This window comes from Lingula anatina, chromosome 1, assembly GCF_051362555.1.
Source record: "Lingula anatina isolate TDL-2025a chromosome 1, LinAna3.0, whole genome shotgun sequence".
Lineage (NCBI taxonomy): Eukaryota > Metazoa > Brachiopoda > Lingulata > Lingulida > Lingulidae > Lingula > Lingula anatina.
This window is the reverse complement of record NC_141767.1, coordinates 8,522,524-8,545,995: the sequence shown is the minus strand read 5'-3', so window position 1 is coordinate 8,545,995 and position 23,472 is coordinate 8,522,524. Positions and strand designations below refer to the sequence as shown.

The following is a 23,472-nucleotide window of genomic DNA, read 5'->3' as shown; positions in this document are numbered from 1 at the left end:
GCATCGGTTCGGTTGATTTTTATCGTATTCATTAACAAATAGCTATTTAATTATCGAGCAACTTATTCTAAAAAAATATTCATAAAATTGTTTATTTATTTATTTATTTATTTATTTATTTATTTAGTCGTTTACACATTATCGGTCTTTTCAAATCGTGAAAAAGGGACACATTCGTTTCCAGAATTTGAGTTAGTTTTATTATATTTTTTTCAAAATTATTCATATAAATTAATATATCTGCGATCAACGTATGTCCTGAATTTGTTTTATTCAGATCTATACATGTATATTTACAAGACCTTTAGAAACATTTGAGTGTTAAAAACTTTAACCGATTATTTTTCAGCCAAAATGGCATGAGTAGATGCTTCAAAATAAGTTCTCACTCTTCTCAAAGGACGCCAGTTTTTGTTTCTGTGAACCCTCTGGTGTTTTTTCTTTACAAATATGCGTTAATTAATTAACCAGCATGAAGTCAACATAAGAAACAGGTGAACCGTTTATTCTTAAAGAAATTTAGGCCACTGTCCAGTAATACAGTTTTACATATCCAGCACTACAAATACAAGTCACATAAAGATATCAGCAATGTGTTACATTATATGATAAAAATTTATTACAGAAACAAACTAAACGCTTTACATAAACATACATATAAAACAAATGGCTGAGTTGTGTGGAGTTCTGAATTATGGTAAACTAAGATTTGACTGGTTATGAAACGTTTCATTTGGTGCACATAATGCAACTTTTGTAAACGTGGACATTAGGTTGATTTTGTCTTATGCGATTGCAAATAGCAAATAGATTCAGACAGATTTATCTGCATCTGCTCTCTCTCTCTCTCTCTCTCTCTCTCTCCTTCTCTCACGCACACAAACACAAACGAACTAAATTTTAACCGTTTCTGTCGCTCGTAGCGCCATCTCACATTCTCAAATCGATCTAGTCTCTACTTCCATGAGTTTTACTAAAGTAGAAAATCTGCCACTTCTCAGCTGCAGGAAACGAGTATGAAGTATTCCTATCCGGTAGGGCAACATTCAAGTAGAAAATATGGGAGTTGTGTCGCACGTTATTATTTTCTCTGCTTTCTGCTTATTTGCTGGCCTCGTGGCCATTTGTTTTGCAGAGGAGATACCTGCGGGCATTTACAGTATTTAGGGTCTCAACGTCATGTGGAAGGAACGGTTGAAATCAAAGACTTTTGGCCCGACCCGGCGACATTTTACAACAACTACATTAAACCCGGCAAACCACTTCTATTTAAAGGGAAAGCTAAAGGTATCCCAGCGATCAACTTGTGGATTGATAAATATCTACGAAATAAATATATCAAGATCGACATTGAAAAGGGAAAGGAGTCTCTACAAGGAGGCATGCCGATGTCCACCTTCCTAAATTTATACAAAGAAGCTAATATCTAGATGGTCTACAGCTTGGGTACTAAAATGATGAAGCCCCTCTTGTGTGGTGGCTATACCAAAATCCTGCAGGACGCTTTGCTGTGGTTTAGTAGCGGGGGTACTATACCCTCTACTAGGGCGACTGATAGATTTTTACAGATATTCACAGATATGTCTCTAGCTAGATATTACAGATATTCAGAGATATGTCTCTAGCTAGATAGATGGCCATTTTGGGCTGAAGTCAGACTTAAGCCCCAAAATGATCATCTATCTAGCTAGAGACATATCTGTGAATATCTGTAAAAATCTATCAGTCGGAAAAGGTGATTTAAGAAAAGACGGTAGCTATAACACTGTGGATGTTGGGAAAGTTGACATGGAAAAATTTCCAAGCTTTCCGAATATACCATGGTCGGCAGTCACTATGGATAAAGGCGACTGCATCTTCATCCCCACAGGATGATACCACCACGTTTCCTCAACAGTCAGGGCACTATAAAGCTAGCTTGCTCACTATTCATACCTTTGCAGTCGGAGCTTCACAGTGGCCCTGACGACCAGCAGCAATTTCGAGTATCCGTCCATCAAAGGAACTGCTCCACAGTAAATCTACAGTTGAATGTTATAAGTCTAAAATCAAACGTAAAGCATATTTAATTTTGCTTTTTTAAATTTTACTCTCTGTATTTAAGATGTGAATTGTAAAATTTATAATATCTTTTTGAGAGGAAAATGAGATGCCAGATGTTATGGTATTTTTTTGCTTATAAAAAAAACATTTGCTCCTGAAGATATAAACACAATACACGTGCTTGCCGTATGCAAAGTTTGACAGCTACACTGTATGTCATGTACGGACTGCGCAATGGCTGCATCAAAAATCAGATTTAAAAGAGAAAGATGCTTGTGTTGTTGCAATGATTTTCGAATGCATTAAGGTATTCTTAGTTCAAACTTCAAACTCTGCGTCAGCCTCTTTGCTTTTTTGTCTCATCTGCACGAGGGGACGTCAGCTCAAGGCGGGAAAGGCAGCTACAGGCGGGACAGATCTGTGACGTTCCAAATATGGAAGCGCCCCAGGCAAATTTTTGTCAAACACACCCCCAATCTGTTGCTAGTGGCTAGAGTCAGTATTGCTAATAATAGCAGATCCGTGGTCAACATAAATAAAAACTATTTTTATTCAAATGTATGATATCTGTAAGAATTCTGTTATAGGTATGCGCATTTGGACATACAATGTGAATAGCTTAAATGTCACTTTGAAAAATAATTAAGTTGCATCTTCTACAAATCCGTCATTACAAAAAGCTGACAAAGACCACTATACGAAAATACTACGAGCAACATATTGCATAAAACTGTAAACTCATATTACATAATCACAAGCAATCAACCAAACAAAGAACTATTTGAAACAGGCACTTAAACTACACCAAACACAATATTATGAGACTTGCAAGCGATTTGGTGCTTATATATAAGGACTCTAAAGCAAGTACGTTAATTTTTCTTTTTTCATTTAATCTTGAAGATATCTTTTAAAAATACTTAAACACTAAAAAAGCTTAACATTAAAAAATACTTGCGTTACTAATAAAATTCTTTATATCCAAACAATATTTCTTAAAATTCTGGAGATATAAGTAAGAGAGATATAAATATAGTTCTTTTTGAAATCACATACACCTGAGATTCAGAGGCTACAATAAGTCCATTTCTGTTAACAGCACATAAACAGTGTATCACAGAAAATTGTGCTGGCTGGTAGTTAATCTGGTAAACTCCTATGGAGGAATTGGGGCACCGCCCTTATTTTATTGACATATGTCATTCTGTACAGAAGGATGTCAAATCGGTTATCTCCAATACTGCTATGGTAAGACATTAAGTCACCTGTATACATCTACAGCATGGTTAGTTGATCCTTAAGAATTTCAAATCTGTGGATGCATACATACTTTTTCCTTCCGTCTTTTCCTTTTTTCATCGAAAGGCATATGTACGACAACATCAGCACATCCTGTCTTCCTATTTCATTCTAAATAAGCTGTTTTTCCATTTCGTAAAAATGCTAAAAGAAATGGAGTACTTGTCAGCTATAAATAATTACGTTACAGCATATATTACATTTCAGTAGTTGGATCAGTGTGCATCATTTTCAAAACTAAATTGATTTAATTATTGGCAAATTATTGGTATAAAAGTCTCAAACAAGTCAGTCATTACTCATATGCGAAAGTAGCAGGGAGGTGTCAGGGGACCCCATCCAGTTCTGTATGCCAAATATTTCATTTAAGACAAGTAAGTTCTAAAGATATAACCTTGTGGAACAAGACCCAGTTAACAGGGGCCCCAAAAAGCACATGTTTTGCCTTTACCCTCCCCTCAAATATAAAGATGTCTACATATATATGTAAGCATGTGATAAACCATGGCGTACATGTTTATAACAGCCCTTACCCTGATTCCAACTGCACAATATGTGCAACAGCAACCATCATGGTCCTTTGTCACTCTATAGCCCTGACGCTCATACAGGTTCTTTGCTCGATTTGTTCGTTTTACCTTTAGATAGATGGACTGTAAACAAAACAAAAACATTGCATGTCAAATATATCTGAATATACAGAAGATGCAATACATTCAAGTTAAAAGCACGAGAGAGAGAGAGAGAGAGAGAGAGGTAGGGAGGAAGGAGAGGAGAAAGATTCCATATAAATACCCTGCATCCCATTGCTTTCGCTTCGTATTCCGCTCTGTCCAGAAGCACTTTGCCAATCCCCTTTCCACGATACTTGGATTCTACACATATAGTCTCCACGTAACCCTTGCTTGGATCTGATTTTTTTTCAGCAAGAGCCATGTCCATACACGCCATTCTGCAAAGGAATCCACACCTTTTACTAATCAAGGTTCGTTATTTCTTTGCTTTTCCATAAATCATTTGAGAAACCAAGCCTGTAGACTGTAGTTATTTTACTGTTGGTTGAACAGAGAGCGGAAAGTTGACATTTCAGATGAGACACAAATAAGAGTTCCAGTACATACCCACATAGGACTTTGCAACTAAGTCCATTCGTGTCGAAATGTGGTTCTGGCAAGCTGAAAATAAAAACCTCTTAGAATTTGACGTGTACAGATTCCAGTTTGGATACCCCTTTTTCTGTATTCTGTCACTTAGGCCTAAAGTGGTTTGGAAAGATATAACTTTAACATCCATGACTCGTTTTTCAATCTGAGAAGAAACCCCTCCTGTCACAGCTCAGAATTTGATCTGATATCTGCTTCTGATATTGAAGACTAGTTTGACATGTACGTAGAGACAATTTAGTGGTCCTGAAGTGTGCAAATATGCATCATATTATATCGTTATTTAAAATATGACGCATATCATAGATCGAGCCTATGAATGCCCTTACTATTGTTGTTGTTTCGTCAGCATGGGGCAATAAACGGAATGGAGTTCGACTTAAAGGAATAAGCAAATATTTTCAATTAAAATTATTTGTTTTGGACAGAAGTAGAGGAGTTCTTTTTGGTTTTGTCTGTAAGAGAGATACCATCCTTAAGGCTTACCTCCTGTCTGCATAGAAACCTAATACGATTGCGCCAGCAAAATGACAGCCAAACTCGTCACTTAACTCGGCAACGAAATATCTGGGCCACCATTGAGGAGATCTTCTCAACCCATTGCCCCACGCTCTACTCACTTTACTGACACTGAAAGTCAATATAAATAACTTTGTATAATTTAAAACTACTTAGTGGAGAACCATGCTTGTCATAATCGGTCATAATGAAGATAATGATTGTCGTTTAACTGATTAAATTCCATATAGAAGGACAGTAATGTTGTCATCATATCATGACAGACAACATGGACTAATTATTCGCTGAGCTCCACCAAAACAAACGTGATAATGACTTGCATGTTTTGTATTTCCTACAGACTTCTTTAGTTTGACACTGAAAATTAAATGTTTTATTGATTGAGAAGCCTTTCGATGCAATCTGAACAATGTCTGAACACAATTCACTGTTGAAACTGGAAACCATGACGGAGCCCAGGTAAAAAGACTGAAAAGCGGGGACAAATGCTTGTGTTTAATATATATTTTAACCCTGAATTCTCAAATATTCGGGCTGAATACGAGATGAACGGGTCCTATGGACAATATATATAGCATGGTCTGCAAAGTAATATACTGATTATATTTTAACTTTAAGTAGGATTGCTCGCGCGATCGTGTTAATATACGACCCATTATAATGCGTACATGTAGCTCTGTCACAGCTAAAAATAAGCAAGAACCCCTGGATTGAACGTTCAACAAGTCATATATAACAATATTAATACTGCAGTAACGTGGCATTGTCAACTGTTATACCCTTATTTCAATAGAATACGCTCTTTAGAGTGTCGCTTGCATCTGTATTGCACTAGCAATCATGCAAATGTATTAAAATACCTCTAGTCGCTACTGTAGGTTACATAAGTAATGGTTTCCAGCTTACTTAGATTTCCCTACTGCCCATTCAACCTTCCCCCGGAACGCCTCGATCTGCAAGTTCGCGACGTTTTCCCATTCCTATGTCAGCCGAGCGGGCACGAAAGTTAATTACCCCCTTACAGCTTGTAGTAGGCGGGACGGACATTTAAGCCGGATTATCTGACAGTAATCTAGTGAGACTCCCCACGGGGATAGATCGATCTAAAATCTATGGGAATTCGCCCTTAGAGTGTGTTAGGCTTCTCGTCTTTACTATGAGAAAAGATCACCCAGCGGGCAAAATCATGTTGATTCTACAAATAAACTGCGATCAGCTAGGCAGCGTAACTTACTCCCTTCGCAAGAAGTTCACAAGAAGTTCGCCAGTGAGACGTGCGTGGTCCGAGACGCACGTCGCAAACAATGAACCAGCAAGTGTCTTTTGCTTGTTGAGTACGGCGCACGCCCTCACAGCTACGATCAAAGTCGAAATCACACGAGGAATTCGTCGCACGTGCGCCACCCCCACTCCTGGTGTATAAAAGGCGTGCTCACGACGCACACTCATGTCTCGCCATTGAACGTCGATTGTACAACGTGCACCACAATTTCCAAAAATTTGAAATTTTGCTCTATTCAACTTCTAATATGCCCCAAGAGAGCAGAAAAGAAAGCAGGAGGACGAAGAAAGGAGAGAACACGAGGCAAAACTGACGTACGCCGTCATCACAAACGTGTGAGGCATGTGTGAAGCAAGAGTGACGCTAAAGAGAAAACTACATTCGCCGTGCGTCGCATTCTCCTCGTAAGTGGTGATTGCGTGCCACGTACGCAGGTAGCAAAACAAACTCAAGAAATGAGTACAATTTCCACCTCCATCGCACCTGGCAATTAGCAACCAGTTTGAAAGACACCTGACGTGGCCCCTGCGACTTGCAAGGCAGACTTGCACCTTTCCATTGAAACCTTTCCTCTACCTCTACGAGCTCCACGGCCTCCATAGCACCCAAAATTCGTAGGGGACGTACAATCTTAAAATTGTGACTGAGACCTTTAGTAACATTATGAATAGGCATTATGAATAGGCATCAAAATCGATAGTGTAAAAAACTTTAACCGATTTTTTCTCAGCCAAAATGGCATGAATAGATGATTCAAAATAAGTTCTCACTCTTCTCAAAGGACGCCAGTTTTTGTTTTTTTTTCTGTGAACCCTCTGGTGTTTGTTTTTTTCTTTCCAAATATGCGTTGGTTTATTAACCAGCATGAAGTTAACGTTTGAAACAGGTGAACCGTTTATTCTTAAAGACATTTCATCCACTGACAGTAATACAGTTTTACATATCCAGCACTACAAATACAAGTCAAATAAAGATATGAGCAAAGTGTTACATACAACTCCTATTATATGATAAAGATTCATTACAGAAACAATCTAAACGCTTTACATAAACGTACATGTAAAACAAATGGCTGAGTTGTGTGGAGACACAGGAATACTTGAAAACGGCCTCAAAAGTTTATTTCAGACACGTTATATGTTGCAAGTAATAATTAAAAGGAAAGCAACTGTTCGTATGAGATTCATATTTCACAATAAATAGATTGTAAACAACTCATAGAAATAAAATACATTCCATTTTACCACCAAAAACAGTGGTTATCGCAAGTATTCTGGAATCTGTGCTTGCCATCAGACTAAGTGGACTTTTATAAATGGCTATACCTCCGTAATTAACTCTTAAGGGATGACTACAAAAAATCATTTTTTTAATAAAAAGGACTAACTTTGGCTGTCGGAGTGGATTCATTAACCATTGGTAAATATGGGGAAATCGTAATCCAGGAAAATCCGAAAATCCGTTTCTTATTACCAAAACGAACAATTGTTATCCCTTAAAGTGTCCCAGAATTTGTTGCGATGACCTTTTACGAGTGAAAATAATACTTGTATCAAATCTTATCAAATATATGACATTTAATACATTGAACAACTAAAAAGTTTAACGTGCACAAGATTTGCGAAAGTAATAACATAAAGCCATAATATTCAACCAAGGCTGTTTCCTTAAAATCGGTATATATATATATACCGAAGAGATTCAATCAAATAAAATCGTTTTTTGTGGGGCTTTTGAAATAGTATACAACATAAAAGTATGAGCGTTACAATAATTTTGTAACTGACTACTGATACATGTAAAACCATTGTTAATTTCCGAATTATAATATAATAATAATGTTTGTTAATACATAAAATTTACAAATTAAAATATTTACATAAAGGGATATACAATAAGACCAAAATGAGTTTGAAAATAAATAAAGCACAGACTTCTTGATAAATGCAATGGGGGTAAAATAAAAGATATACAATAATGACCAAGATAAACTCCAAATTAAAACACAGATCTTAAAAAGTTTGAAAAGAAAAAGGGGGAATAAAGCTTATTTTAAAATGTCTGGTTCTGAATTTAGGTACACTATGATTTGACTGGCTATGAAACGTTTCATTTGGAGCAAAGAATACAATTTCATCACAGTGGATATTAGGTTGATTTTGTCATATTCGACTGCAAATAGCAATTCAGATTCGGCAGCGCAGTATGACTTGTAAAAAGAGTCTATTAATCCTCGAAAAGTTGAACGGAAATTTACAGACCCTGCATGCTGTAGGTCTTACGAATAGGGAGTGATACATAAAGATATCTCCAAAAGGCGACTGTACATTTCTAACCTCAAGGTAGGGTTAATACCTATTGATTTTACCATTCAAATCACCTAAAATCTTGACTAATGGCATGACTGTCATTCCTAAAGCTCGGGAAATTTACTTCATAGAAAAACTGATCGGTTACATCTATTGCCATAACTTCATTATTACCCTTTTTGTTAAGTGTTCCATGAAAACAATTCAATACTATCACAAAAACAGAATAAGGCAGTATGAATATACCACGTAATACCATTTCCTAATTAACTGTCATGTTCGGCTGTCCCATAGATCTTCAATGAATCTGAAAAACTTTAAATCAAAACATTTGGCAACGTGGAAGGAAAGGTTGTCTGCTAGGATTCATAGTCCGTTCTCCATTAGTTTGTAAAGGTGACATCTGCCCCATATACCAGTACTAACCCCAACACTCTGACTTACCTTTACTAATTATATGGGACCCCAAACTTCCATTTCTAGGACTACCACTCCTGTCACACTGGGTCCAAATAATTGACCTGAAATCACCTTAGGTTATGCTGAAGTTAAAAGTAAAAAGGTATATATCTCCATACCATTTTTTAATTTTGCAAACAAATTCTTTGGTGTTATGGTGTAGTTTCCTACAATCTTTCCACATAATCACAATGTTCTTCCACGAAAATTTTCAACTCTCTCCTGGCATCCTTGTCCCGTATTGTTTCCAACCAATAATGTACGCAGCTTTCAAGAGTGTTCTCTAGTTCTTTCTTTAAGAAAATTTCTTCAAGGACAAATCTGACAAAGATTGGTTTCAGGTGCTCCCATCCTAACTCTCCCAATGATTTCAGAATGCGTGTAATCCGCAGATAATTGTGGCGAGACCTAAATAAAAATGGTGAATATTGAATAGTTATCAGTACTTGGCTGAAATTTCAATTTAAACAAAAATGACCACCCCCATCATTAAATGGTCACTAAATATAACCAGAATAATAGATATCTAGAGAGCAAAGCTCAGAGATGAAAGGGGGCCTTTATAAAAATCGGAAAACGCAAGCACTGTGTACAGCTGTATATGGGGTGGGGTTAGGGGAGGGGTCCAGGGAGCATAAATACAATATCCAGACAAATCAAGAAAACATGCATCTTTCTAAATTGTTTTAACCACAACAGAACCTTACAAGCAATCCACATATTGACATCTGCGTACCTAAATGAATTTGGCTGGTGTTTGTACACAATCATATGACACTGTACAGTTATTTTGCATTAGTTTTTGCAGATTTCAGTGGAAATCAATGATTTTTAAAATTATTTTCTTAAAATGTTTTTCTAATCTGTACTAAAACAATTTACCTGTTCAAATGGGCATATCGCTCTCTGTAATTTTCTGCCCTTTCTATTCTGAAAACTCCTCTGTTTGACACATCCTGGCTTGCCTGTTTTTGGCCTTTTGTGGTTTCAACAGGAGGCAAATGTGGGTCTGTTCTATCATCATGTGCTTTATCATCTACAGTTGTCAATTCAGCTTCCACACTATTCTGAGATAACTGTTTATCATTCCCACAGACTGCAACTGCATGATTCCCTGGTTTAATCAACTTCATTCCATAAAAATCAAGCATCATTTCAAATGACTTCAATACTCTGTTCTTGGCAGGTTTGTCCTTTTTAATTGCCTGAATGAGAATTGAAAAGAGATTTTACTTTAAAAAAGTATGAAGTGAATAAAAAGTGTGTCATATAGGAAAACATTTCAATTAAAAAAAATTCAACCAGAACTAGTAAGTAAATGCATGGCTATCTTACAGTGAAGCATAAAACATCTGATCTAATTTTAAGACCTACCTTCATTTCATGTAACTGAAGCTCTTTGGCATGAAAGTTCATACCTGGTTCTCTCAGAGGGAACAACCTAACATGAACAGAATCATAAGGTGCTCAAGTCAACTTACATTAAGGTGATAAACCATTATTCTCACAATTCCTCTCAAAGGGTTCTGTAATAACATATTAACACTATCAACCACAGATGTATGAACTTGACAAACTGGTATAACTCACTGGCACGTGACCTCAGCTTCAGAAGTGAGAATTTAGTAATGAGAACAGGCATGTCCACAGGAAAGATATACTGTAGTTATTTTTTTCTTCATAGGTATAGGTTTTGTTTACCAATGAGATACATGTTACTTATCTTACACTGTATTTAAAAAAAAACATAAGCAGGTATCTCTCACCACTGAATGTAACCATGATGTCTTTCCAACAGGCTGTAATCACGCCACCATAGCTCATGAATGGTGTCTATCTTGGCACCTGAAAAGCAATGAAATGGAAAATATTTTAAGAGCCGACTCAAATTTTCACATGGATCAAATATTAAATTTATTTTTATTTTATTCTTTTAAAATATTTTTATTTTCCCTACAAGACCAACTTTAGAATGAGCTTGCAAATGAAAACAAGGCAGCAAATCTGACAAATGTACAGACATAAAGCACAAAATAATTGGTAATCTTTACTCACAGCCAGCTGAGTGATGACATTAATTCTATGGAAAAATTCTCGCTGGACCTCTATGTCTTTTGGCCAGGTGGTAGCAACTATGTCCAAATACTTTTTTTTTCACATAGGAGTTTCTTATAATAAGTAACACAGATATTCTTTCATGATGCTATCATTGGAAGTGTACAATAAATAGAGTTTTTGTCAATTTTGATGCAATATTACATAATGTTCAGTGGCATAATCACCACTAGTTCGTGGGGAATCATAACTTAGTTAAAAAGATATCACAAAACTCACTTAAAAAGATCTCACTAATCCTTTTCCACATGCACACACAAACATACACCTCCCCCCCCAAATAAAATTGATAATATTACTTCTAAATACTCTAGTATAATGAAAATTATCATAAAATGTTATGTTCTACCGGTACTATGTTGATTTTTTCAATAACTTTAACTAAAAGATTTCCAATAACAGTCACGAAAACAAAAATCAAAATGTTGCAGCACGGATCTATATAATATAGCTCTTATCCTGTTCTTTAAAATTTAAACAATGTTATTTTCATAGCAGCAGGTACCTTCAGGTCTTGACTCCAGTTTATTCGTGTAGAATTCCCAATTGCTAGTCATCTTTTTAAAGTCATCTTTTATATCCTAAGAAAAAATAAATGTCAAAAAAATTTCCACAGATCCCCACATTTGTATTAACCATTTCATGGTAAAACTTGTTTGTAAAACTTTTAACAAATGCATATGAACAGTACAACATTTTAAATTTGATAAAAAAAAGGTTACTTACTGGGTATCCATTTCTGTATCGTTTAAGGTCTTCAGAAGCATATGCCAAAGGCTTTGAGATTCTTATTTTTCTTTCATCCTGATCATCAAAGAAGAAATTATTAATGAATTCTCAGTGCATGAAGAATGAACAGCATTAATATTAAATATGAAATTGAATCTTAACATTTAATATAGAAATTAAATCTATGATCAATATCATATTGATATTATTAAATTTTCTAACAACTGAGATTGAAAGACTTTCATAAAACACTGTCAGTTATACATGCACATATAGACTAATAATGAAAATGAAAATACTGGATCATTATTCATGTAGCTGAGATATTTCACTTTTAAAAATCATGATTAATGAGTGAAATAAAATACTGGTATGACCCACCTCTTTATTTCCATGTGATGTTTGTGACGTCTAAAAAGAAATGTTCATGTAACTTAATATTATACAGACTTAATACTCAAGGGTGATAGCTGATGAGCTCATTCTTGATTCAATTTATTCTGAATATCTTTAAAGTATTTATTCTCAGCATTTGAAACTGTCATAAAATCATACTTTCTACTAGTATGTCTACATATCCTGTGCAAACCTACTCATACCGATATTTCACAATCTGGACAGTAAAAAATTAGTGAAATGGCAGACTAAATTTCACAGGAAATATTTAGAAGTAAATTATTAATTCAGGTGCTGGAATAGCTTGAGCAACGATACCCGAGTAGGCAATATTAACCTTTACTAATGAAGTAATTGGCTCATTTTTTCTTCTGTTTTACCTTTTTTATATGAGGATCTAACACAGTCTGTTTAGGACCAGTTGATTGTTTTTTTCCCGTCTTTTCTTCTCCATGTTTCTTAGACTGCTTCTTACCAGTACCAGTAAAGCAACCCTACGAGTGCAACGAAACAGAATGTTCTTGTGAATTGTTACGCTACGGTTGCACGTTGAAATAGCGCTGTCTGGACGAAGCGCGGCCCACGTGGGCTAATTATATAGAAAGTCTAGATAGTGGACATGCCATAGACTGTGGACTGGAAATATCATCATTAGTACAACTATACATTATAATGTAATTATAACACTTTAACAGGTACCGTACACATGTAGATAAGACCTTGGTATTGCTTATAATAATTATAATTATAAGTTTTTTTTTCGCTCCTCTCTCCTCATTTTTGACCTTACATATGTATGAAACTATCCTTTACCTTCATCGTTGAAATTTCAGTAAGTATTCATGCCAATTAATTCACCGTAAATAAAACCGAAACTACAACCATTTTCTTTCCTTTTCACCGACACCTGTCCAGTTGTAACTGTTACACGTTCAAAACTCTTCAAATTAAACAATATAACATGTACCATCCTGCAACAAACAACAGTTTAGATTTGATAAAAGTAAAATTTGGTGTTTTATTTTAATGTAAAATAGCCTGTTTTAATTTTTCATATCGTTTAGGAGCTTTTCTTGTTTGACCTACTTGTAATGACATTGCACCTGAACACCAAGGAAGGATGGCCATTAGCATGTATTTGAGTAGAGTTTGTCTTACAAAAAACTATTTGTCAAGGTAAAACGAAGTTAAAGATCGAGTACAGGTTTGACTCTCATATTAAGACAGGCTTTCCTTTCAGTCCCATTCTCAGGGATTTGGCTATAATTTGAAATATGGTCTTATGTCTTAGTCTTTTTTGCTGCCCTACAGTCAAAGTAGTCAAAATGCATGTTCCAAAACATAATTACTAGTAGGGTTGAATTTTTATGCTAGACCTTCACATGTATAATTATATCAAATTTTAATTTATTATATTGATAATATACATGTATTGAATTTTTATGATCAAAAGCCAATTACCAAAAGTTCGATTTTTGTTCCATTAGGCTTACACAGCAAGGGAGAAAAACGAGGGAACTCTTCACAGATAAATTTCAGCCCAGAAACAGATTCCAGAGCCATTTTTGGTTTAAGCAGAAGACTCAAACATCACAACCATTAAACAAAGGTTTCCCAGCTTATGGGTTAAAATTTGGTTTTGGGATTGCAGGAGGATTGATTTTAATCTGTTGTAAATCTCAGCATGCCCTATGTGAACCAAAAAGGAAAAAGAACAGTCGCCTTATTGAAACAAAAGATGAAGATCAGGGGCCAGATCCAAATTTTAACTGGAAAGAATTTATCAAAGTTTTACTCCCAGAAATTTGGTACTTAATAGCTGCAATTGTGGTAGGTTATTTAAAGGTTGTATTTATTTATTTATTCATTTATTTATTAAAACGTGGAGGTATCTGAATTTAAACACAACTGATTCATTGTATATTTGAAAATATAAAAAAAGAGAAAAAACTGTTAGATGCACTTTGTTTAATGCATAGGCATAAAAATCAGTTAATTAATCAGATGTAGCAGTAGTTTCAGTTTAATTGTATTTTTCTTTTCAGAGTGCCTTTGCTGTGGCTGTTGTTAATATTCAGATTCCAATGATGCTTGGAGAACTGGTCAATGTTGTTGCAGAGTTCACTAAAGATGCCAATGTGGATTATTTCAGTGAAATTAGACAACCAGCAATAAAACTGATTTCAATGTATGGGCTTCAGGTGTGGACATTTTTTGTAGATGTAGATTTTTGAAAAGTATGAAAACATTTGACATCATGTTTACTATTTACTCAGAGAAGATATTGTAAATGCTCTTTAGATTTCATTTTTGTATAACTTATTTAATGTGAAATGTTTTTTTTAAAGGCTGCCATGACCACTGGTTACATTGCATTATTGTCAACTGTTGGAGAACGTGTGGCATGCAGGATGAGAAAGGAACTTTTCCAGTCACTTATTAGACAGGACATTGTATTTTTTGATGCTCACAAAACAGGGGAGCTTATTAACAGGTAAGCTACACATTTTAAAAGAAGATTCAGGACTCAGGACTTCCACAATCTTCAGGAAGATAGGATGGATTTTTTCAAAACTTCTTGAGAGACTGGTTTGAAGTTAATATAGCTGTCTTTTTTTTCTATAGAATTTGTCTCCCAGATTGAGCAGCTAAAAGCTGTCAACAATGTGAAATGCATGTGTGTGTGTGTGCATGCACGCACATGTGCGCACGCGCACACACACATGCAAAGCCTATGTGTGTAGCATCTCCAGATTGTTGTTGTATTTAAAGTGCATAGGAAAGTATTTAATGTAATTTAAGATTTGCACATATGTATAATGTTGACTTTGGCCTTTGAATCCTTAAAAAAGTTTGTGTTTGCAAACACAGTGTAGTCACAATGTATGTATATATATGAAGGTAGAATATTTTCACATCTGGTTTAAAACACTTTCAAAAATATTTTGTATTTATTTTAGACTAACCTCAGATGTTCAAGATTTCAAAAGTTCATTCAAGTTATGCATATCTCAGGGCCTGAGGAGTGCAACCCAGGTAAACTGTAACAAGTATCAGGTTAATGTTTGGCTGATGGTGTGAGGAATATGCTGATTATGGACAGAAAAAATTTGATTATCTTGAAAAAGTATCTCTTTAAAGAGTGTTTATTTCTGTTTGAATTGTCATTACGAAAAAGTATCTCTTAAAAGAATGTTATATCTGTTTGAATGGTCGTTATGTTGAATACAATATCAAATTTGTATTAATTTTTGCAGACAATCGGGTGCATTGTCTCACTGTATCTGCTGTCTCCAAAGCTGACATTACTTATGGTTGTTGTGGTTCCCAGTCTGGTGGCAGGGGGAGCACTGATAGGTTCTGGACTAAGAAAACTCTCCAAGGCAGCGCAGGCCCAGGTACTTTAATAAAAAACAATACACAATAACAAATTTTAGAATGAAAGGATGAAGACTATCATGGTTTATTTGATTCATCCTAATTTTTCAATAAGTGAGAGGCAGGTACAGTAAATTGACTGAGATTTGCATGTCGAATTTTTAACTTAATTTTTTTTTTTTAGAAAATATGTTATCATAGGTTGTACACTGTGTTTATAAGGATGGGAGGCAACTTATATGAGTCAAAAAGCAAAACATTAATTTTGATAAGCTATGTTACTGGTGACCCCTCCTGAATTTTCAGCCGTCATATATTGTTAAGATCTTCAATAATTTTGTTAATGGCATAAATTGTTCAATTTAACTCCTGTCCTTATCTCTGAACATATCTTATAATAAAAACTACAGTCCATATATAAGCTCAACCAAAAGTTTTTATGATCTCAGGGATGTTTTGTTATGGTTTCAGATAGCTCAGGCCACTTCGGTAGCAGATGAAGCATTGGGAAATGCCAGGACTGTTAGAGCTTTTGCCATGGAACCAAAAGAAATAGAGTGAGTTATCACTTAATCAGCTGTAGGGTGGAACATACATGTATCTCAGAGCATATAGCAAGTGAAGTACACAAGCATATGTGTAAAATTACTTTGGATTAACAGTTTTCAATTTCATTGTGGGAGGTGTTGGTTTTGGCCAAAATGCTAGTTACTTAAGATATGTGTTATATTTGAATCTGACACTTCATGTGTATATTTTAGGTTATTTAATAAAGAAGCAGACCAGGCAATGTATATGAATGAGAATCTGGGATATGGCATTGGTGTGTTCCAGGGCTTAGCCAACCTTGCATTAAATGGTAGGTTTTACATTTAACACATAGATGTAATGATTTAGTTGGTCATGGAAAATAACACTATGGTCATGCAGAAGAATATTATCCGTTTCACACTATTCTGTGCCTGTTTAATTTAAATATTGAGCTTCCTGTGCCAGGTACATGACAATTTTATATATATATATAGGGCTTATTTGCAGGAATTGTTTTGGGTGTGATGTATGCAGGGGGATACTTGATGGCGACACATGAATTAAGCCCTGGAGATCTAATGTCCTTCCTTGTCGCTACACAAACAATACAAAGGTAATAACATTGAAGGCAAGATCCAGCTTTTCAAATGCAGGTGATCGGTATGTGTAAGAAGGCAATAGGGTATTTAATTAATGGATGGAAAGTGAAGTACTAGATAATGTTCATCTTTTACAATGTTATACAAACCCTTTGTAAATGCAGGGCAACTGCAATGGATCCCAAAGCTGCCTTATATGCATTTTAAAATTTAAACCAAATATTATCAGCACCATTGTCAATGTTGAGTGAAGTAATTTGGAAAGAAAACCATGATTTCTGTTGAAAAAACAATAATGTCAACCGTTGATTGGTTTAGGTTCTTTCTTGCAATACTAATATGCTTTCATCTTAACAGTGAATCAGTTGTAACTGACTTTCGATAAGGAAATGTATTTATTATTGCTATTAATATTATTATTATTATTATTGTAGGTCCCTAGCTCAGATGTCTCTGCTGTTTGGTTCTGCTGTGCGAGGTGTCAGTGCTGGAGCAAGGGTCTTTGAAGTAATACATGCTGTTATCATTATCTACTTAACATGTCATATCTTCATTAAATATTACTTTTGCAATATGGAATGAAACATGAAATGTAGATCTATATGCACTTCAAAACATAGAATGAAGTATGCTTACCTGTAAAATTTTTCATACCTAATGCTAGTAAAAACATCGATAGTTATATTTGTGGATTCAGTGTATATTAGTACTTGTGACGTGGTGTCTTGAATTAGAGATAAATCCAATTCTGTAACTTTATAGTGCCAGTGGTGCATGATAAAAGCTGTAGTGTTTTATTTCTAGTACACCAGTTTAAAACCTGAAATACCACTAACTGGTGGCCAGCGCATTCCTTACTATGCTATGTATGGGAACATAGAGTTTAAAAATGTCAGCTTCTCTTATCCAACAAGACCAGAGCAGGTTGGTGTTTTACTATTAAGATATATTACTTCTTTGCTGTTTTTTAAAACTTTAATTGCACCTGATATAATTATTCCTCTGCATTATTTTCCCTGCAAATTGATTTGTATAAAAAGAACTCTGTAGCTCCATAATTTGAAAACTCAGGGACTGGTATACAAGAAGACATTTTAACCTTAGTTGTAATTTGAAGTTTGTTATTTGTGAACATGTAAATGCCTTTTTCGTAATATTTAATTTACATCATCAGGAAGTCCTTCACAACTTTAGCTTGAAAATCCCAGCAGGGAAGGTGGTGGCTCTTTGTGGACTCTCTGGAGGAGGTAGGTAACATGCTTGCATATGCAAAGACGCACATGCACGTTTGCATACGAACATGCATACACTCATTTAATTAAGCACTTTAAATTTAGAATTTGTGGCCTTGTTAAATTAACTTTCATGAGAATACATATATAGTTTTGTCAGACAATAATCATATTGATATCTGACCTTTTACTTGTAGGAAAATCAACCATTGCTGCTCTATTGGAAAGGTTTTATGATGTCAAAAATGGGTCCATTACTGTTGATGATGTAGATATAAAGGATTTAGATCCTTCTTGGCTGCGTGGTAGGGCAATTGGTTTTATTAACCAGGTAAGCTAAGTTACAAGATTAGGTGGCAGATTTCGTTTGATGTTTTCCTAATGGCCAAACAACAAAATTGCTTTTCATTCACATGATGGAGAAGGTGAAAGCATTCCAAGTCAGGTTTTCCTGCCAAAAACTCATATTTTCTCAGGGTATATATATATATATATATATATATATATATATATATATATATATATATGTGTTTTAAAAGTTTAACTGTCCTCAGATAAGTTCAACAAGAAGTGATTTATGCACTTAGAATGCATTCAAAATCCTTGCTTGCATTGCTTTCAGTTCATTCATTTGTATGGTAGGATTATCAAATTAACTTTATATTTTAATTGGGTTGACAACCTATTTAACACCTTTCATTGGAATAACTTGCTTTTATCATGATCAAAACCTTGTGTTTAGTCTGTCTTCTTGTTTAGAGGTCTTACCAGCTTAAAGATCTCACATCTTATATCCAAGCAGTATATGTGATACAATCTGATGTGATTTGCATATTTATTTTAATAGGAACCTGTTCTTTTTGCGACATCTATAATTGAAAACATCAGATATGGAAGGCCAGATGCCACTGACCTTGAGGTTAGTACAGTAGTTAGTTTTTTTCCTTCCTTCCTTTAAAGAAGCATGTAGATATCTTAAAATAATAAAATGGATTTTGCTACTTTAAGGTGATCACTGAAGATCCATGTAAGTTTAATGTAGTAAGATGGTTCAGTGGAATTATTTCATTCAAATTAAGACAGAAAGCTTCAATTGTATGTAGGGGTTGGTAATTTGCTTTTACACATAAACAAAAGAGACTGTTATGTCTAACATTTATATAAGTGCACACTTAATGATCTTACATTGCTGTAACAGGTTGTGGAGGCAGCAAATTTAGCCAATGCCCATGAATTTATTACTAAATTTCCTAATGGCTATCAGACAGTTCTTGGGGAGAGAGGAGTTACAGTTTCAGGTGGTCAGAAGCAAAGAATAGCCATTGCAAGGGCCTTATTGAAGAATCCTTCTGTTCTGATACTTGATGAAGCTACAAGGTAGGCTAAAAGTTGTATTTGTGTCTAATTTTTCAATGCAGTTTTACAATAATTTACAGTAACATATAAACATTCTCATTTTTGATAGATGTATAATGATGTATTAAAATGGTGTAAAAGGATGGAAAAGACTTAAAGTTGGATAGTGTTTTAGGTGAAACTTGATGTTGTAGACAAATAAGCTAAAATTCTTAAGCAGGTTAAACAAGAAAAAAATGTTTGTGAAATAATACGATTAGGAAGGATAATAATTTTGTCATTTATTTAAGATATTTCACATATATTTGTACTTTTTTCAGTGCTTTAGATGCAGAATCAGAGAGGATTGTTCAGGAAGCATTAGATAAAGTTTCCAGAGGTAAACAAATAAATTGAATAACAGACCAGGGAATTGCTCCAGAGAATGACCCTTCTTCCAAGATATCAGATTGAAATTTCTTGATTGTGGTATATACCTTTGTATCAGCCCGACATCAAACATGTAAAAACAACTTTGAAAAGAGAAACCCATGTTCAAACAAAAGTAATTTTAGTCTTTTGTTTTTGTGTCCTTTCAATTTTATTTCTCCATTGGTTCAAAATTAACTTCATTTTATCTTTCTTTAAGGTCGCACAGTGCTTGTTATTGCCCATAGGTTGAGCACCATTCAGAATGCTGACATTATAGCAGTGGTAGCCAATGGCAGAATAGCAGAGGTGAGTGGAGCTAATGAGGATATCTCTTTTTTGGTGGTATTATATAAAACAATCTTCATGCAGCAGTGGGCAGTCATCCTTTAAAACATGAGTCAAATTTATCACCTGAGTGTTTTTAAAAACTTGATTGCAAGCTTAATACTTTTGAAGTTGTGGACACTTTCTGATGATTCTATATTTTTTAAAAAGATGCATAACTATTTGTGAGTGAAATTAAGTAAAAATAAATACATTAAATTATCATTGACTGATAACTTTTTATACTGATTCTACATATTCTTTTATAATATGATATTATAAAGACTATTTGTTGCTCTAGTTTTAATAGAATTTTTGATGTTTTTAATCATTACATCGATTAGGATTACGTACTTTTAAAGTTCCATGCTTTTTTTTCAGCTTGGTGACCATTTAACTTTGAAGAGAAAACGAGGACTGTATTGGGAGCTTATAAAACAACAACAGATAGAGGATGAAGTACATGAACAGAATACAAAATATAGGGAACAACAAGGATAACCCACAGAAAATAAAAAAAACTAAACCTTGAATCCAAAGACAAGAATATTTGTAAAAAAAAAAAAAAAAATGAATCTGAAAACTTTGTTGCAATACCAAATCACAACAATTCTATTAAGTATAGATTTTGTTTTTTCAATTAAAACTTTTATTTCCATTTTCAAATTATGCATTAAGATATATTTGAAAAAAAAAAAGACAAAAATTACGTAAGCATGGAAAATCGGGACTGAACTTATTAAACAAACAAGTATAGATATCAATTTTTGTCATTTTTTACCATTTTTCAATAAAAAATTGAAATTGCATTCACAATTGAATTGAGTACAATATCATAACACCTTCATAGATTCCGTCCAGATCGCGATCCAAGAGAACGAAAAAGGAGGGTATTTTTCGCACACAAATTTCCGGCAGTGGAGCGTGGTCAGACATCTAGAACGACAACACAGTTTTATTTTGTTTGAATAAGTATGCATTTGTTTTATTAAGAAGGCAGCTGTCATTGCATGAAAATGAAAGTTATTATTGGACAATTCTACTTTCATTAATTTTTACCCCCCCCCTCTCTCTCTCTCTCTCTCTCACACACACACACACACACAAATTGACACCCGTGACACACAACAAACTCAGTACAAATAATATATTCTTTGTATTTCTCCTGTTTGTCCTTTGTCATATATATATATATATATATATATATATATATATATATATATATATATATATATATAGTTTAAGACAACGTACCTTCCCTTCCTCTGGTTTTCAGGTGGAAAGCCAGCCTGTAAAGTTGTAAAAAAAAAAAGAGTTCTTATTCCCTCGTCAGTTGCTTTTCTTTCCATGTGACATTTACATAAACTGCTACGCTGCACAGCACTATCTTTTTAGGTCAAGGTGTGCTGTATATCCTGAAAAGTGCCTGAAATCCTATCTCTGTTGCATACAATTTTTCCACATTGCTTGAGTGCGAATCCGTCATGCTTTTATTGAAAATTCCAAAAGCAAGGTTTAAAACGTATGGTGGCATAGCATTGTATCGCTGCACCGGTTGAGTGGAACAAGCTGCCTAGGACAGAAACTTTTTTATAAGAAATTGAAAAAAAACAAAAGATGTTTATTTTCGCGAGTTTTGTTCATTTTTAAAAATGTACATTATATAAGCGAAATCTTACTGTTTAGTAGTCAACTTTTGCTTCCATTGGAGGTGCAACCAACCAAGGTTCAAATTTTTCTAGCGGCAGGAAAAGCAAATGCATCATTTCCTGCACGCATGTTTTCACGTCATTAGATGCTCTATTGTGGGGGCTCCTGCAATATGCTGTACGGTACCCTTTGCGCAAGGGAATAGCATACAGTATATTACAAAGCACAGAACACATTCTTCTCACACGTCGAGCACGCTGCGTTTGTTTCACTAATACAAATCAAAATCCACGATGCTATATCCCGAACATCATTGTGTTAGACGCACCTCAATCTAAAACTACTTTGAGTATATATACCATGACTGGTGTTGCAACTATACTTCAAGAGATACAACCAAAAATAGTGGCGAGTTTGATAAAGCTATTGAAATAGTAATAACAGCTTTAACAGCGTTTGCATCTTTATCCTGTGTATTGCTGCACACATACATTATCTGATAGGCTGTAGAATTTTTTTTCTAAAAAATGAATATACAACATTGGTCAAAAAGGTTGCCCCACCCCCAGTTTCATGTGCTTTTATTTATAAATGATCACATCACAGGAGTTAATTGAAATGAATGGTGATTTTCATTCCAGATACCATAACTAACATGATTAGTGGTACAGAAAATACAAAATAGCGGTGAAGATTTCCATATTTAATACCATTTATTCATATTTATTACATGTACCCCCTCTAATCCGATGATGCCCATTAAATTAAAAAAACACCACCAAATGTCACCAAATTTACACACATTTACACACATTTAGCATTAGGGTGTGCTCGTTTAAGGTCACCTGTCTATTAGCGTGTGTGTTTATTGTGTACTGTAATTACCTCCTGTAGACGGCGCCGCTGCCTTCAACAAGGGTAACAATTCTGTTTTGTGGGATATTGTCCCATGTTTCCTAAAAAGCTTGGCGGAATTGGTCCGGACTACTTGGAGTTTGGTTCTCCTCTGGATTGCACACTTAAATTCATGCCACTGATGCTCAGTGGGTTTTTTTTATCAGGACTCAAAGATGGTTTCTCCAACCTCAGAACATTGGGTTTCTGCAACAAATCACGCACCAGACGAGAACTGTGTGCAAGTGTGCTTTCATGATGAAGCCTGTGCCAACCCCTAAGTCCTTTCTTGCAGATGGAATGAGGTATCAGTTGGTAACAATAGGTCCAGTGACCCCAGCACTACCAGGACGTGGTCAACCATCACTAGGAACAAGTTGGTTTTGCTGAAGAATCAAGGTATTTCTTGTATGCCTTCGATGGTCAAATTAGGGCCCGTAGACATGTTGCAGAATACTTTTTGGAAGGTGTGTGCAGGATAATATCGCCTGAGGTGTTTTAATGTTACATTACAATAAAGAAAACGGGACAAAAATGTTTCTTGCCTTCAACTATATGTGAAAATTGTTCATATGATACATACGTTACCGATACATACGTGACCAAAAATATGAAGGTGTTGTTTTCTATATTCATTGATTGTTCTCTGTTGTTACGACTTTGTGAGTACGTGCGACGTTGTATATGTGCGCACGCATGTTTTTACGGCGCTCATTCTTCTTTGTTACGTTAAAATGATGTTTGTTTACGTCTGTAACCTCTGAGAAATGGTCGAGCATAACA

The 23,472-nt window shown here is 34.9% G+C and overlaps 3 protein-coding genes and 1 pseudogene across 4 annotated transcripts; 2 read left to right on the top strand and 2 right to left on the bottom strand.

Moving 5' to 3' along the window:
• The first annotated feature begins 336 nt into the window (after positions 1 to 336).
• LOC147763955 (uncharacterized) lies at positions 337 to 2,451 on the top strand (annotated as a pseudogene).
• Positions 2,452 to 2,569: 118 nt separating this feature from the next.
• LOC106181319 (uncharacterized) lies at positions 2,570 to 6,024 on the bottom strand. 2 transcript variants are annotated; one of them, XM_013565661.3, is made up of 6 exons: positions 5,931 to 6,024; positions 4,992 to 5,135; positions 4,464 to 4,517; positions 4,138 to 4,294; positions 3,876 to 3,995; positions 2,570 to 3,486 (listed from the first exon to the last, which is right to left on the bottom strand). In XM_013565661.3, exons 4-6 carry the CDS (start codon positions 4,291 to 4,293, stop codon positions 3,454 to 3,456), a joined length of 309 nt encoding a protein of 102 aa, XP_013421115.2. In that variant the 5' UTR covers position 4,294; positions 4,464 to 4,517; positions 4,992 to 5,135; positions 5,931 to 6,024; the 3' UTR covers positions 2,570 to 3,453. The 2 variants fall into 2 exon arrangements, with proteins under 2 accessions (XP_013421115.2, XP_086858275.1); XM_087002149.1 differs by having other exon boundaries at positions 5,885 to 6,002.
• Positions 6,025 to 7,182: 1,158 nt separating this feature from the next.
• Positions 7,183 to 13,264, bottom strand: LOC106181328 (opioid growth factor receptor-like protein 1). The gene is made up of 9 exons (XM_013565685.2): positions 13,128 to 13,264; positions 12,695 to 12,808; positions 12,300 to 12,329; positions 11,916 to 11,993; positions 11,695 to 11,770; positions 10,841 to 10,919; positions 10,449 to 10,515; positions 9,957 to 10,279; positions 7,183 to 9,482 (listed from the first exon to the last, which is right to left on the bottom strand). The coding sequence occupies exons 1-9, from the start codon at positions 13,131 to 13,133 to the stop codon at positions 9,242 to 9,244; spliced, it is 1,014 nt and encodes a 337-aa protein (XP_013421139.1). The 5' UTR covers positions 13,134 to 13,264; the 3' UTR covers positions 7,183 to 9,241.
• Positions 13,265 to 13,376: 112 nt separating this feature from the next.
• On the top strand, positions 13,377 to 20,952 carry LOC106181323 (mitochondrial potassium channel ATP-binding subunit). The gene is made up of 18 exons (XM_087002148.1): positions 13,377 to 13,490; positions 13,802 to 14,144; positions 14,360 to 14,515; positions 14,663 to 14,808; positions 15,275 to 15,350; positions 15,572 to 15,712; positions 16,164 to 16,249; positions 16,454 to 16,551; positions 16,731 to 16,836; positions 17,257 to 17,329; positions 17,627 to 17,746; positions 17,997 to 18,069; positions 18,252 to 18,385; positions 18,902 to 18,973; positions 19,253 to 19,431; positions 19,731 to 19,789; positions 20,039 to 20,127; positions 20,527 to 20,952. The coding sequence occupies exons 1-18, from the start codon at positions 13,435 to 13,437 to the stop codon at positions 20,644 to 20,646; spliced, it is 2,127 nt and encodes a 708-aa protein (XP_086858274.1). The 5' UTR covers positions 13,377 to 13,434; the 3' UTR covers positions 20,647 to 20,952.
• Positions 20,953 to 23,472: the final 2,520 nt, after the last annotated feature.